Source organism: Hypanus sabinus, unplaced genomic scaffold (genome assembly GCF_030144855.1).
Source record: "Hypanus sabinus isolate sHypSab1 unplaced genomic scaffold, sHypSab1.hap1 scaffold_936, whole genome shotgun sequence".
NCBI lineage: Eukaryota > Metazoa > Chordata > Chondrichthyes > Myliobatiformes > Dasyatidae > Hypanus > Hypanus sabinus.
In genome coordinates this window covers 22,064-35,110 of record NW_026781790.1, presented here as the reverse complement: position 1 = coordinate 35,110, position 13,047 = coordinate 22,064, and the positions used below count along the sequence as shown (strand labels likewise).

The window sequence follows — 13,047 nt, the reverse complement described above, 5'->3', positions numbered from 1 at the left end:
AGGCTACCCAGATGTTGTTCCTCTAACCTGAATGTGGCTTCACCTTAATAGTAGAGGAGTCAATGGATAGACATATCAGAATGGGACTGGGACGTGGAATTAAAATGTGTGGCCACTGGGAGATCTTGCTTTCTCTGGTGGACCGAGCGTAGGTGTTGAGCGAAACGGTCTCCCAGCCTGCGTTGGGTCTGACCAATATATAAAAGGTCACAGCGGGAGCACTGGACGCAGTATACAACACCAGCTGTACTGAGGAAGGGGCTAGGCCCGAAACGTCGACAGTGCTTCTCCCTACAGATGCTGCCTGGCCTGCTGTGTTCCACCAGCATTGTGTGTGTGTTGTGTGATTCCCCGAGTCTGCAGCGCGCGTAGTGGACAATCGCGGTACTGCAGGGGATCAGCAACTCCCCGAAAGTGAAAGCATTCTGAATCAGGAAGTGCCGGGAGTTAACATGGCTTCGAAAGGAGAGACCGAGAGTTTGAGCGAGCAGGTAAATTGTTCCGTCTGCCTGGATTTCTTCACCGATCCGGTTATACTGGAGTGCGGGCACAACTTCTGTCGCTCTTGTATCACACAGTGTTGGGAAATGGAAGAGAGAAACCCCTGCCCGGAATGTAGAGAGGAGTTTGCTGACCGCACCCTCAGGGTGAATCGCGCCTTAGCAAATCTGGCTGAAAAAGCTCGAAATCTAAACCTGAATCCGAAAGGGAAGGAAAGTAAACGTCACTGCGAGGAACATGAGGAAGAATTGAAGCTGTTTTGTGAAACGGACAAGGCACTGATCTGTATGATCTGTGCAGTGGCGGAGGAACACAGAGAGCACTGCTTCAGGCCGATTAAAGGAGCTGTTAAAATCTACAAGGTAAAAACTAACGTTAGTTTAATACTTAAATATTTCCTTTGTCCTATATATCATCACACGAGCCTCAATAACTAACAGATAACTCTCTGGAACTTCTGCCACTTCCAACGGGATTCTAGCGTCTCTCCGCCCCACAGTCCACATCCGCACCCCGCTGCTCTCCGCTCTCTATTCGGATCGAAGTCCGCGTCCTGTATCGCCCTGATCCACTTGCTCCTCCCCACTGATCTCTCTCCTGGCACTGACACTTGCAAGCGGGACAAGTGCTACACCTGACTCCTAACCTCCTCCGTCGTCACCATTCGGGCCGCAAACAGCCCAGTTCCTCCCGTTTCTTCCATGGTCAATTGTCCTCTCGTATTAGATTCCTTCTTCTGCAGCCATTTACCTCTTCCAGCTTCTCACTTCATCACCCTCACCCACGTTCCCCGTCACGTTGTCTCACCCGTCACATGTCAGCTGGTTCTCGTCCCCAACATTTTTATTCTGGCATCTGTCCCATTCCTTCCCAGTCCTAATGAAGGGTCTCATCCCGAAACACCGACTGTTTATTTCCCCTGAATAGATGCTGCCTGACTCACTGAGTTCCTCCGGCATTTTGTGTGATAATCGGGTTTGATCACCTGTTTATTTTGATGCATCTTTGTTTCTATTTCCTTCACTCTCTGACTTCCAGGATCATCTAAAATCTTCCTTAGACTCTCTCACAAAAAAGAAATCTGACTTCCAGGAAAAGGAGCAGCAACAGAAAGAGAAGATTTCCGAAGTTCAGGTGAGGCTTCCTGAGCGGAATTTCTGATATTACTGTCGGGTTTTGCTCCCTTTAGTGCCGAATAGCAGAGTATCCCAGCTCCAGTGACCTGGGTTCGATCCTGACCTCTGCTGCTGTCTGTGTGGAGTTTGCATGTTCTCCCTGTGTTCATGACAGTTTCAGACACATTCCAAGGACGTGCTGGATGAATGGTTAATTACAGTTAACCCTGTGAAGGTGGGGAGAGTGATGCGAATCATCTGGGAGTTAATAGGTCACCGAGGGAGAATAAGTTTCAGAAAAATGTGAGGGGAAGTGGTTGACGGGAATGTCTCAGAAGTAGTATGGACCGAACAGTCACTTTTATGTCATAAGCAAATACAACACAGCAATGCAGTAAACTAATCATCACCTTTCATTCGACAGAAACAGTCACACAGCGTTCAGACCCACATCACATCCCAGTTTGCTGAACTGCGCCAGATTATCACAGAGAAAGAGCAGAGTTTACTCAGGGATCTCAGGACGGAAGAGGAGAGGATTCTAAATCCAATGCGGAAAAATCTTCGACTGATTCAAGGGAATATAAAGATTATTCAGGAGGAAATCACTAAGTTAAAGGAACAGATGGATCAAAAAGACAGTGTGATGTTTCTCAAGGTGAGGGATTACATTTCAATATATTTCTGTCAAATTGAGCTAAATGAACAGTGCGGTTCAAATAAATTTGAAATAAACACAGCACAGCGGCCAATTCTACCAGATCAATTGCCGCTGCTGGTGTCCTCACACAGAGTTTTCTCCTTGCATGACGAACCTCCAATCACTCCGCTAATGACATTCTAAATATCGGAGATTGATATTCGATCCTTTATCAGCAATATACAATATTTAAGCGATGACATTTCAGCATAATAAATCGTAAATTAAACTGCAATTAATCGGTCAACAAAAGATAAGGCCTCTGCCAGTCCCAGGCTCAAAACAGCCCCGAGCAAAGTACGAATACGTAACTTATTCCCTTCACTTTTACCATGTCCCCACTCGCCTGACCGGTTATCGTAATAAACACATAACACAGAATACAACGCAGACAGAAAACAGACGTGTTGCTCCTACACACAGCATTTACAAATGGCAGTAAACTGTTTCTCACCAGACAATTGATGCAATTATTCAGGGTTGTTGTTTCCCCAAAACTGGTCTTCCACAAGTTCTGTACATCCCCGGACAGAATGCAATATTCTCTGAAATTATTTACTCCGATCATAACACAGAGCTTCTGATTGTCTCCTTAATTACCACATTAAATATCCTCTAAAATTCCATTAATACCCAGTTCCAGTCACAGGCTGTGAGTGTGTCTGGTGCGGTGGGTGTGCGGTCAATGAGTGAGAAAAAATAATTTGACCCACACATCAGACTTATCCTCCATATCCAGTTTCCATCAGATTACGGAATCTTTCACTGTCTCTACTTTTTCGAATTAGTTTTACATGGGATTGTGTCCCATTCTCCGTCATGAGCAGGCCATTCAGTCCATCTTCTATCAATTTCCCCTCAGCCGCAATCCTCCTGCCACCTCCTCACCGCACCCAGCAACAATGCCCCAACTCCCTGGTTCCTCACGTGTTTATTCAGCCTCCCTATTACATTCATTCTCTGCTGTTCCATTTCAACTACTACTGTGGCACTGAGTTCTACAGCCTCTTCACTAAATTTCTTGTGGGATTTATTAAAACCTCCTGGCATTTTAACTTTGACTGAAGGTCTCCCCATAAGTAGAAACATAAAAACAAAGAAAACCTACAGCACAATACAGTCTCTTTGGCCCATAATGCTGTGTCGAGCATCTACTTACTTTAGAAATCACCTCGGGTCAGCCATAGCTCTCTATTTTTCTAAGCTCCATGTACCTGTGTAGGAGTCTCTTGAAAGACAGTATCGCATCCGCATCCACCTTCGTTGCCGGCAGCTCATTCCACCCATTCCAAAACACTTACCCGACATCTCCACCGTGCTACTTCCAAGCACCAGTGTCCTATCGTGTTCGCCATAATGAGGTACTTTTTCCACCTTCGCGCAATCAAATCCATCACTAATCTTCAATTCTCCCATTTTATCATTCTCACCTCTGATCCAGATATAATGCACAGCCCGTCCTGTCTCTCCTGTCAGTTCCATCCTCTCAGTAATGGTCTAACTTTCAGCAACTTTCCCTGTAATTTTCCCCGTTGTTCTATATTGCTGGTGTGTGCTTGTGACTGTGGGAGTGGGAATTTTCAACACCTTTTAATGATCTGGATGAAATTCATGATGTGGACAGAAAGTCTAATCAGATTCGTGTTTTATTATTTCAGGAGGAAGCTCATCAGAACAGGAGGTAGGACATGTTCTTTACTCTTACCCTGTATGGATTTGTGAAATATTTCAAAATTCCAGTTCATCACCAGCAGTTTAATATTTACAGAATCAGTGACAATGTCCAGGAATTGTCTGTGACAGATGAGGCCCTACCGGTTGAAAAATTTGAGCACCTCTATTTGTTGAAAACAGTGCTGAAAGAAACACTTGATGCTATTAACCGAGGTAAAACTTACAAAGATTCATTTCTACTTGTTTATGAGACACAATCAAGTTACATCTGAGGCAAAGATTGGCTGTAATAATGGGCTGAAAGGGAACTGAAGTTTTTTCCACATCAACGGCACCGACCGGGTGGCATCTCTGTCGCACGGTCAGCTGGAGATGTCAGACCCCTGAACACTCCAGCACAGGGTCACAATACAACCAATACACGGGACTGGCAGATAAACCACTGTGTCCTGATCCCAGGCAAATGCACTAACGCACCAAGACATGCGCTTGAATCCTACCACAGGAGTTGGGAATTTAATACTGACTTGATGATATTGTAGGGAATAAAAGCGGGTATCAGTGTGGTGACCGGGATTGTCAGGGAAATACACAAGTCCTTCGTGCACTGTGAGTGCAGACTCTGAACGACACAGGTCTTCACCCCCCCCCCCTCCCCTCCTGAACCCGCAACTCTCACTGATGTCAGATGGAGAAGCGGGGAGCTATAGTGACAGGTGACTCAATCGTCAGGGGAACAGACAGTAGAATCTGTGGATGTGAAGGGGCTACCTGAATGTTATGTTGCCTCCTGGGTGCCAGGGTCAGGGATGTCTCGAATCGTGTCTGCAGCATTATGGAGAGGGAAGGTCAAGAGCCAGATATCATTTTGCAACTTGGTACCAATTACATAGGAAGTAAAAGCAAAGAGGTCCTGAAAATAGAATTTGGATAGCTTGGTAGAAAGCTCAGAAGCAGCACCTCCATGGTTGTAATTTATGGATTGCTGCCTGTGCCACGTGCTCATGAGGATGGAAACAGGATAATTTAGCAGATTAAAGATGGCTGAGAAGCTGGTGCAGGGGGTATGTTTTCAGATTTTTGGATCATTAGGATCTCTTCGGGAAGAGGAATGACCTGCTCAAAAGGAATGGGTTGCACCTGGACCTGAGGGAGACAGATTCTCAGAGAGGTTTAAACGAATTTGTTGGGGGTCGGGTAGGGAATTGGAGTGAAGGGATAGGACTGACGGTAAAAAATTGAAAGATAGGGTGCAGTCAGACTGTCAGATAAGGCGGACAGATGAGAGGACAAAATGGCAGCCAGCAGGGTGACTATCAGTGCATTAGAGATGCAGAATTAAAAATGGTAGCAGATACAGTACACAAAGTGTTATATCTCAATGCATGGAGTATGAGAAATAAGGTGGATGATCTTGTTGCTCGATTACAGATCGTCAGGTATGATGTTGTGGCCATCACGGAATCGTGGCTGAAGGATGGTTGTAGTTGGGAGCTGAATGTTCACGGTTACACAATGTATCGGTGGTATAGGAAGGTCGGGTGAGGGGGTGGTGTGGCTCTGCTGGTAATAGGACATAGGATTGGAAGATGTTGAATCCTTGTAGGTTGAGGTAAGGAACTGCAAAAGTAAAACTGACACTGACATTAGTCATATACAGGCCTTCCAACAGTCAATGGGTTGAGACCCACAGATTACAACTGGAAATAGAAAAGGCTGATGGAAAGGACAATGTTATGATCATCATGGGAGATTTCAACATGCAGGTCAATTGGGAAAGTCAGGTTGGTAAAGGATCTCAAGAGAGTGAGTTTGTTGAATGCAATGTCATGGCTCCAGTAGGCTCGGGGAGCAGCTCCACTAGATACGGTGTGATGTATTGAACCAGAGGTGAGTAGTTAAAAGAAACCTTAGGAAGCAGTGCTCACAACGTGACTGAGTTCAACATGAAATTTGATAAGGAGAAAGTAAAGTCTGACATTGCAGCATTTCAGAGAAGTGAAAGAAATTACAGTGGTGAGAGAGGAGTTGGCCAAAGCAAATTGGAAGGAGATGCTGGCAGGGATGAGAGCAGAGCAGAAATGGTGTCAGTTTCTGGGAAAATGAGGAAGGTGTAGGATAGATGTATTCCAAAAATAAATAAATACTAAAATGGCAAAATAGTAAAACCGTGGCTGACAAGGGAAGACAAGTGATTGTGAAAGCAAAAGAGAGGACATACAGCTAAACAAAAATTAGTAGGAAGACGCAGGATTGGGAAGCTTTTAAATAGCAACAGAAAGGAACTAAAAGAATGATTGGGTGAGTAAAAATAAACAAGAAATTGATTTGAATTGAATTGACTTTGTTACTTACATTCTTCATATACATCAGCATGAAAAATCTTTACGTTAGGTCTCCATCTAAATGGGCAATGTGCAATTTATAGTAATTTATGATGAATTATATGTACAACATGCTGGTCAATATAACACAGGAATATAGTTGTGTCAGCATGAGTTAATCAGTCTGATGGCCTGGTTGAAGAAGCTGTCCCGGAGACTGTTGCTCCTGGCTTTTATGCTGCTTTACTAGGATGTTACCTGGGTTTTTACTAGGATGTTACCTGGGTTTCAGCAATTAAGTTACAGAGAAAGGTTGAACAAGTTAGGTCTCTATTCATTGGAGCGTAGAAGGTTGAGGGGGGATTTGATCGAGGTATTTAAAATTTTGAGAGGGATAGATAGAGCTGACGTGAACAGGCTGTTTCCATTGAGAGTAGGGGAGATTCAAACCAGAGGACATGATTTGAGAGTTAGGGGGCAGAAGTTTAAGGGAAACACGAGGGGGTATTTCTTTACTCAAAGAGTGATAGCTGTGTGGAATGAGTTTCCTGTAGAAGTAGTCGAGGCCAGTTCAGTTGTGTCATTTAAGGTAACATTGGATAGGTATATGGACAGGAAAGGAGTGGAGGGTTATGGGCTGAGTGCGGGTAGGTGGGACTAGGTGAGATTAAGGGTTCGGCACGGACTAGGAGAGCCAAGATGGCCTGTTTCCGTGTTGTGATTGTTATATGGTTATATGGTACCGTATCCCGGATGGTAGCAACTGGTACAGTTTGTGGTTGGGGTGACTCTGATCTCCAATGATCCTACAAGCCCTTTTCACTCTGCGGTCTTTGTAAAACAAGTTAGCAAATGATATCAAATTATTTTTCAAGGATTGTAAAGAAATAAAGCAGAGGTGAGAGTGGATATAGAACAGCTGGAAAATGAGGCTGGATATATAATAACACCGGATAAAGAGATGACAGATAAACCAAATATTTTGCACCAGTCTTCACCGTGGAAGACACTAGCACTGTGCCCGGTGTTGAAGAGTGCGAGGGAAGAGAAGTGAGTGCAGTTACTGTTACAAGGAAGAAGGAGCTCAAAAAGCTGAAAGACCTAAAGGTGCATAAGTCACCCGGACCAGATGAACTGCACCCTAGTGTTCTGAAAGTGGTCGCAGTAGAAATTATGGAGGCATTTCAAATGATCTTGCAAAAATCATTGGACACTGCCATGGTGCCAGAGGACTGGAAAATGGCAAATGTTACTTAGCTCTTTAAGTAAGGAGGAAGGCAACAGAAAGGAAATTATTGACCAGTTAGCCTCATCTCTGTGGTTGGGAAGAAATTGGAGTCAATTGTTACGTATGTGGTTATGGAATACTTGGTGACACTGGACAAGATAGGACAAGTCAGCATGGCTTCGTTAAGGGAATATCCTGCCTGACAAACCTGTTGGGATTCTTTGAGGAGATTACAAGCAGGATAGATAAAGGGGTTGCAGAGGATGTTGTCAAAGGCCTTTGACAAGGTGCCGTGACATGAAGGTGGTAACCAGGTTAAGAGGGCAGGGTATTACAGAAAAGTTAAAGGCATGGTTAGAAGATTGGCTGATTGGTAGGGAACAGCGAATGAGAGTGAAGTTATCCATTTCTATTTGGCTGCCAGTGACTCATGTTCCACAGGGGTCAGTGTTAGGACACCTTCATTTTACGCTATATATCAAGATTTAGCTGATGGAATAAACTATAAGATATAGGAGCAGAAATAGGTCGTTCGGCCCATCGAGTCTGCTCCACCATTCAGTCATGGGCAGATCCAATTCTTCAGTCATCCCCACTCCCCTGCTTTCACCCCATACCCTTTGATGACCTGACTAATCAAGAACCTATCTATCTCTGCCTTAAATATGACTTGGCCTGAACAGCCACTTGTAGCAACAAATTCCACAGATTTTCCACACACTGACTAAAGTAATTTCTCTGCATCTCAGTTGTAAAAGGACGTCCTTCAGTCCTGGTGTCATCCCCTCTCGTCCTAGGGTAGACGGCTTTGTTTCCAAGTTTTCATATGATACAAAGATTGGCGGAGGGGCCGGTAGTGTTGAGGAAACAGTTAGGCTGGACATGAATGAAGAGAATGGGAAGGGAAGTGGCAAGTGATATACAATGTTGGAAAATGCACGGCCATGCACTGTGGTCGTCGAAATAATGTGCAGATTTTTTTTTCAGATGGGGAGAAAACCCAAAAAGCTGAGATGTAAATGGACTTAGCAGTCATTCTGCAGAACACACTAAAAGTTAACTTGCAGATAGAGTCAGTGGTGAGGAAGGCAAATCCAATATTAGCATTCAATTCAAGAGCAGAGATGTGATGCTGAGGCTTTATAAGGCACTGGTGAAGCCTCACCTTGAGTATTGTGAACAATTTTGGGCTCCTCATCTAAGAGAAGATGTGCTGGCATTGGAGAGGATTCATTTCATAAGGATGATTCCAGGAATGAAAGTGTTATCATACGAGGAACGTTTGATAGCTCTGTGTCTGTACTCGCTGGAATTTAGAAAGATGAGGGAGGATCTCCTTGAAACCTTTCAAATGTTGAAAGGCCTAGACAGAGTAGATGTTGAAAGGATGTTTCCCAGGGCAGTGTTTAGGACAAGAGGGCAGAGCCTCAAGATAGAGGAGCGTCTATTTAAAACAGATGTAGAGAAATTTGTGCCAGCAGATGGTGAATTTGCGAAACCTGTTGGGTGTATTTAAGGCAGAGCTTGATAGGTTCGAGATTGAACAGCATCAAATGTTACGGGGAGAAGACCAGGGAGTGGGGCTATGGAGGGAAAAAAAGATCAGCCATGATTGAATGGCGGAGTAGACTCGATAGGCAAATGGCCTAATTCTGCTCCTATGTCTTATGGTGATCAGACCACTACATTGAATCATTGTGAGAATGAGCTCGGACACAACAACAAGCATTAACATGGGTCAAGATTTCATCTCGGGACCGGCACACACAGCATAACCGGCCTGACAAACCTCCCTCACACACATACACAGGAAGGACTGGCAGATTGTAGTCAGAGCCTCAGCAACGTACGTTGTTATTTCCCTCAATAACCTGGAAACCAATCTCTTCAGAGACAGCCATTTAAACAACTCAATCACGTGTGACACATTGACAACACACACCAGACATGTGATGACTCACTGCAACATACAAATGCTTCAACGTGCACCACACTGTCCTTCAATGTGTATTATAGACACCACACGGATACTTACACACACACACACACAAGCACACACACAAACACACACACACGGATATACTATCAGAGTGTGACACACGGGCACAGAAAATGGCACAAATTCCCACTTAGGATTGAAATCTGCCGTCCTTATCCAGTCTGTCTGTTCTCTGGCACTGAGCTGCCCTCTGACGTGACGTCACATCAACACTTCACAGACAGACTCCGGGGTGAGATTCCTCAGGAGGATGATCTGGGAGGGTTTGATGGATGTTGAACTCACGGCCCACTTCATAAATTTGCAAGACTAAGATGTTTTCTTGAGCATGGCCCAGTTGTGTGTGTTTACAACCTTCTAACCATTTTCCATCTGTGTACCGGCCCAAATTTATTTTAATATATTTTATATTTACCTGTTTCGACAGCGTCTGAGGGCAAATTCCGTTTACCAACCGCCCTCTCTATGAGAATGTTACCCGATAGACAACTCATAAAAATTTCCCATCTCACTTTCAATCTGAGGCCTCTAGTTCTGTACTCCCATTTCTTGGAAAAAAGAAACTTTATTTAAGGTCCTTATGAATTATTTACCTCGATAAGGGTTCATACCTGAACATCCTACACCACAGCTGAATAGCCCAAGCTTATCCACTCTCTGCTTTTAACCCGAGCCCCCAGTCCTGGTAACATCCGACTGAAACCTCCTGTCCAGTGTAATGACATCCTCCCCATATTCGGGAACCGGAAATGCAGACAATACTCCAAGTGTGGTCTATCATCGACATCAAAGGCCTTGCTGAATTTCATGTGGACAGTGTGGAATAGGCTGATGAATACAGGACTGAAGGTGGTTTTTTAGATTGGGACAAGAAGGGCGGCGAAGCAGCTAAATTCTGAAGAAAGGCAGTTTTTAAAAAAACTTTGCGTACAAGAACGGCAAGTCTGTGCAGGACAGCGCGGAGAGTTTAAAAAGATGACCACCCTATACAGCGGGCAGCGGAGTGGGTGGCAGCAGAGTGTAGGGCTTTGGCTCAACGGGCTTAGGTGGTAACGGGAAGAGGGGAGAGCGAGGAACCGACTCTTTTTCTCCCCTTGGCAAATCGGCCCGACGGACGGGGGAACAGCAGGGCACATTAGCTAACGGTTTAAAAACTGTTTTGCGGTTTGGCGAAGTAAGTGGGTGAGTAGACCTATCTTTCTTTGTTTCATTCCTGTAGAATTAGGTAGTATGTCTGCAGGGTTAGGTAACATGTCTGCAGACCTCCAGCCTCCCTGCTAGCCACATCTGCGTCAGGTACACCGAGATTCGGCTCCTCGGAGACCATGTTAGGGATCTGGAGCTGCAGCTTGATGACCTACTGCTTATTAGAGAAAATGAAGAGGTGATAGACAGGAGCTACAGGGAGGGAATCATCCCCAGGCTACAGGGGTCAGAAAACTGGGTGACTGTCAGGAGAGGGAAGGGAAATGCCCGGATAGTGGAGAGCACCCCTGTGGCTGCCCCCCTCAGCAACAAGTATATCGTTTTGGATGCTGTTGAGGGGGATGACCTGACAGGGGACGGCCACGGTGACCGGGTCTCTGGCACTGAGCCTGCGCTGTTGTGCAGGAGGGAAGCAGGGGAAGAGGAATGCGGTAGTCATAGGGGATTCCATAGTCAGGGGAACAGACAGGAGATTATGTGAGCCTGGTAGAGATACCCGCATGGTGTTTTACCTGCCAGGTGCCAGGGTACGGGATGTCTCGGATTAGGTCCAGGATATTCTGAAGGGAGATGACGAGCAGCCAGCTGTCAAGGTACATGTTGGTACCAATGACATAGAGAGGAAAAGGGAGGAGGTCCTGAATAGAGATTTCCGGGAGTTAGGAATGAAGCTGAGAAGCACGACCTCTAGGGTAATAATCTCAGGATTGCTAACTGTGCCACGTGCTAGTGAGGGCAAAAATAGTAGGATCAGGCAGATGAATGCGTGGCTGAGAGACTGGTGCAGGGGGCAGGGCTTCAGATTCTTGGATCATTGGAATCCTTTCAGGGGGAAGTATTACCTGTTCAAAAAGGACAGGTTACACCTGAACCATAGTGGGAATGTTTAATAGAGCTGTTAGGGAGGGTTTAAACTAATTTGGCAGGGGGATGGTAAACCGGAATGATAGAGTGGAGGAGGGGGAAAACAGAAATAAATCTACGATAGTGATCAGTAAGGATGTCAGGAAGGACAGGCAGGTAATGGGGCAAATTTACAGCCACTGGGATGAGTTGCAGTGCAATCAATGCGAACAGTACCAAATACTGGACTTAAGGTGTTATATTTAAATACACACAGCATAAGGAATAAGGTGGTTGATCTTGTCGTACAGCTAGATTGGCAGGTATAATTTTGAGGCCATCACTGAGACGTGACTAAAGGATGCATGTCTCAGAGAGCTGAATGTTCAAGGATACACGGTGTATCGGAAGGATAGGCAGGTAGGCAGAGGGGGTGGCGTGGCTTTATTGGTATGAAATGATATTAAATCATTAGAAAGAGGTTACATAGGATCAGAAGTGCAGAATCTTTCTGGGTTGAGCTAAGCAATCGCAGGGGTAAAAGGACTGTGATGGCAGTTATATACAGGCCTCCTAACAGCTGCAGTGAGGTGGACTACAAATTACAACAGGAAATAGAAAAGGCTTGCCAGAAGGGCAGTGTTGTGATAATTGTGGGGGATTTTAACATGCGAGTGGATTGGGAAAATCAGGTCGTCACTGGATCTCAAGACAGAGAATTTGAAGAATGTCTACGAGATGGCTTGTTGTCGAGCCCACTAGGGGATCAGAGGTACTGGATTGGATATTGTGTAATGACCCAGAGGTGATCAGAGAGATTGAGGTGAAGGAACCGATACTAGACAGTGCGGATTGGGAAGTTTTTAAAAGCTTACTAAAGGAAACTAAGAAGGCCATGATGAGGGAAAAGATTATCTATAAAAGGAAGCTAGCAAATCGTATCAAAGAAGATACTGAAAGCTTTTTCAAGTACATAAAGAGTAAAAAACAGGTGACAGTGGATATAGGACCGATAGAAAATGATGCTGGAGAAATTGTAATGGGAGATAAGGAGATGCCTGTGGAGCTGAATGAGTATTTGCATCAGTCCTCACTGAGGAAGATATCAGCAGTACACCGGACACTCAAGGGTGTCAGGGAAGAGAAGTGTGCGCAGTCACAATTACGACAGAGAAAGTACTCAGGAAGCTGAATATTCTAAGGGTAGATAAATCTCCAGGACCAGATGGAATGCACTCTTGTGTTTTGAAGGAAGTAGCTGTGGAGATCACAGAGGCATTAGCAATGATCGTACAAAAGTCAGTAGATTCTGGCATGGTTCCGGAGGAGTGGAAGATTGTAAATGCCACTCTGGTATTTAATAAAGGGGCAAGGAAGCAAAAACTGAGTTATAGACCTGTTAGCTTGAGAAGTGGTTGGGAAATTTCTGGAGTCAATTGTCAAGGATGAGTTTACGG

General features: G+C 45.0%; 1 protein-coding gene across 5 annotated transcripts in view; it reads left to right on the top strand.

Annotated features, from left to right (window-relative positions):
* Positions 1-513: 513 nt before the first annotated feature.
* Positions 514-13,047, top strand: part of LOC132390513 (E3 ubiquitin-protein ligase TRIM39-like) — a 29,808-nt gene continuing 17,274 nt past the window's right edge. For all 5 annotated transcript variants that reach the window (XM_059963128.1, XM_059963126.1, XM_059963127.1 and 2 more), the window contains exons 1-5: positions 514-863; positions 1,540-1,635; positions 2,041-2,274; positions 3,975-3,997; positions 4,085-4,203. In XM_059963128.1, the coding sequence (XP_059819111.1) occupies positions 588-863; positions 1,540-1,635; positions 2,041-2,274; positions 3,975-3,997; positions 4,085-4,203 (748 nt within the window). In that variant the 5' untranslated portion in view covers positions 514-587. The remainder of the gene's footprint in view (positions 864-1,539; positions 1,636-2,040; positions 2,275-3,974; positions 3,998-4,084; positions 4,204-13,047) is intronic.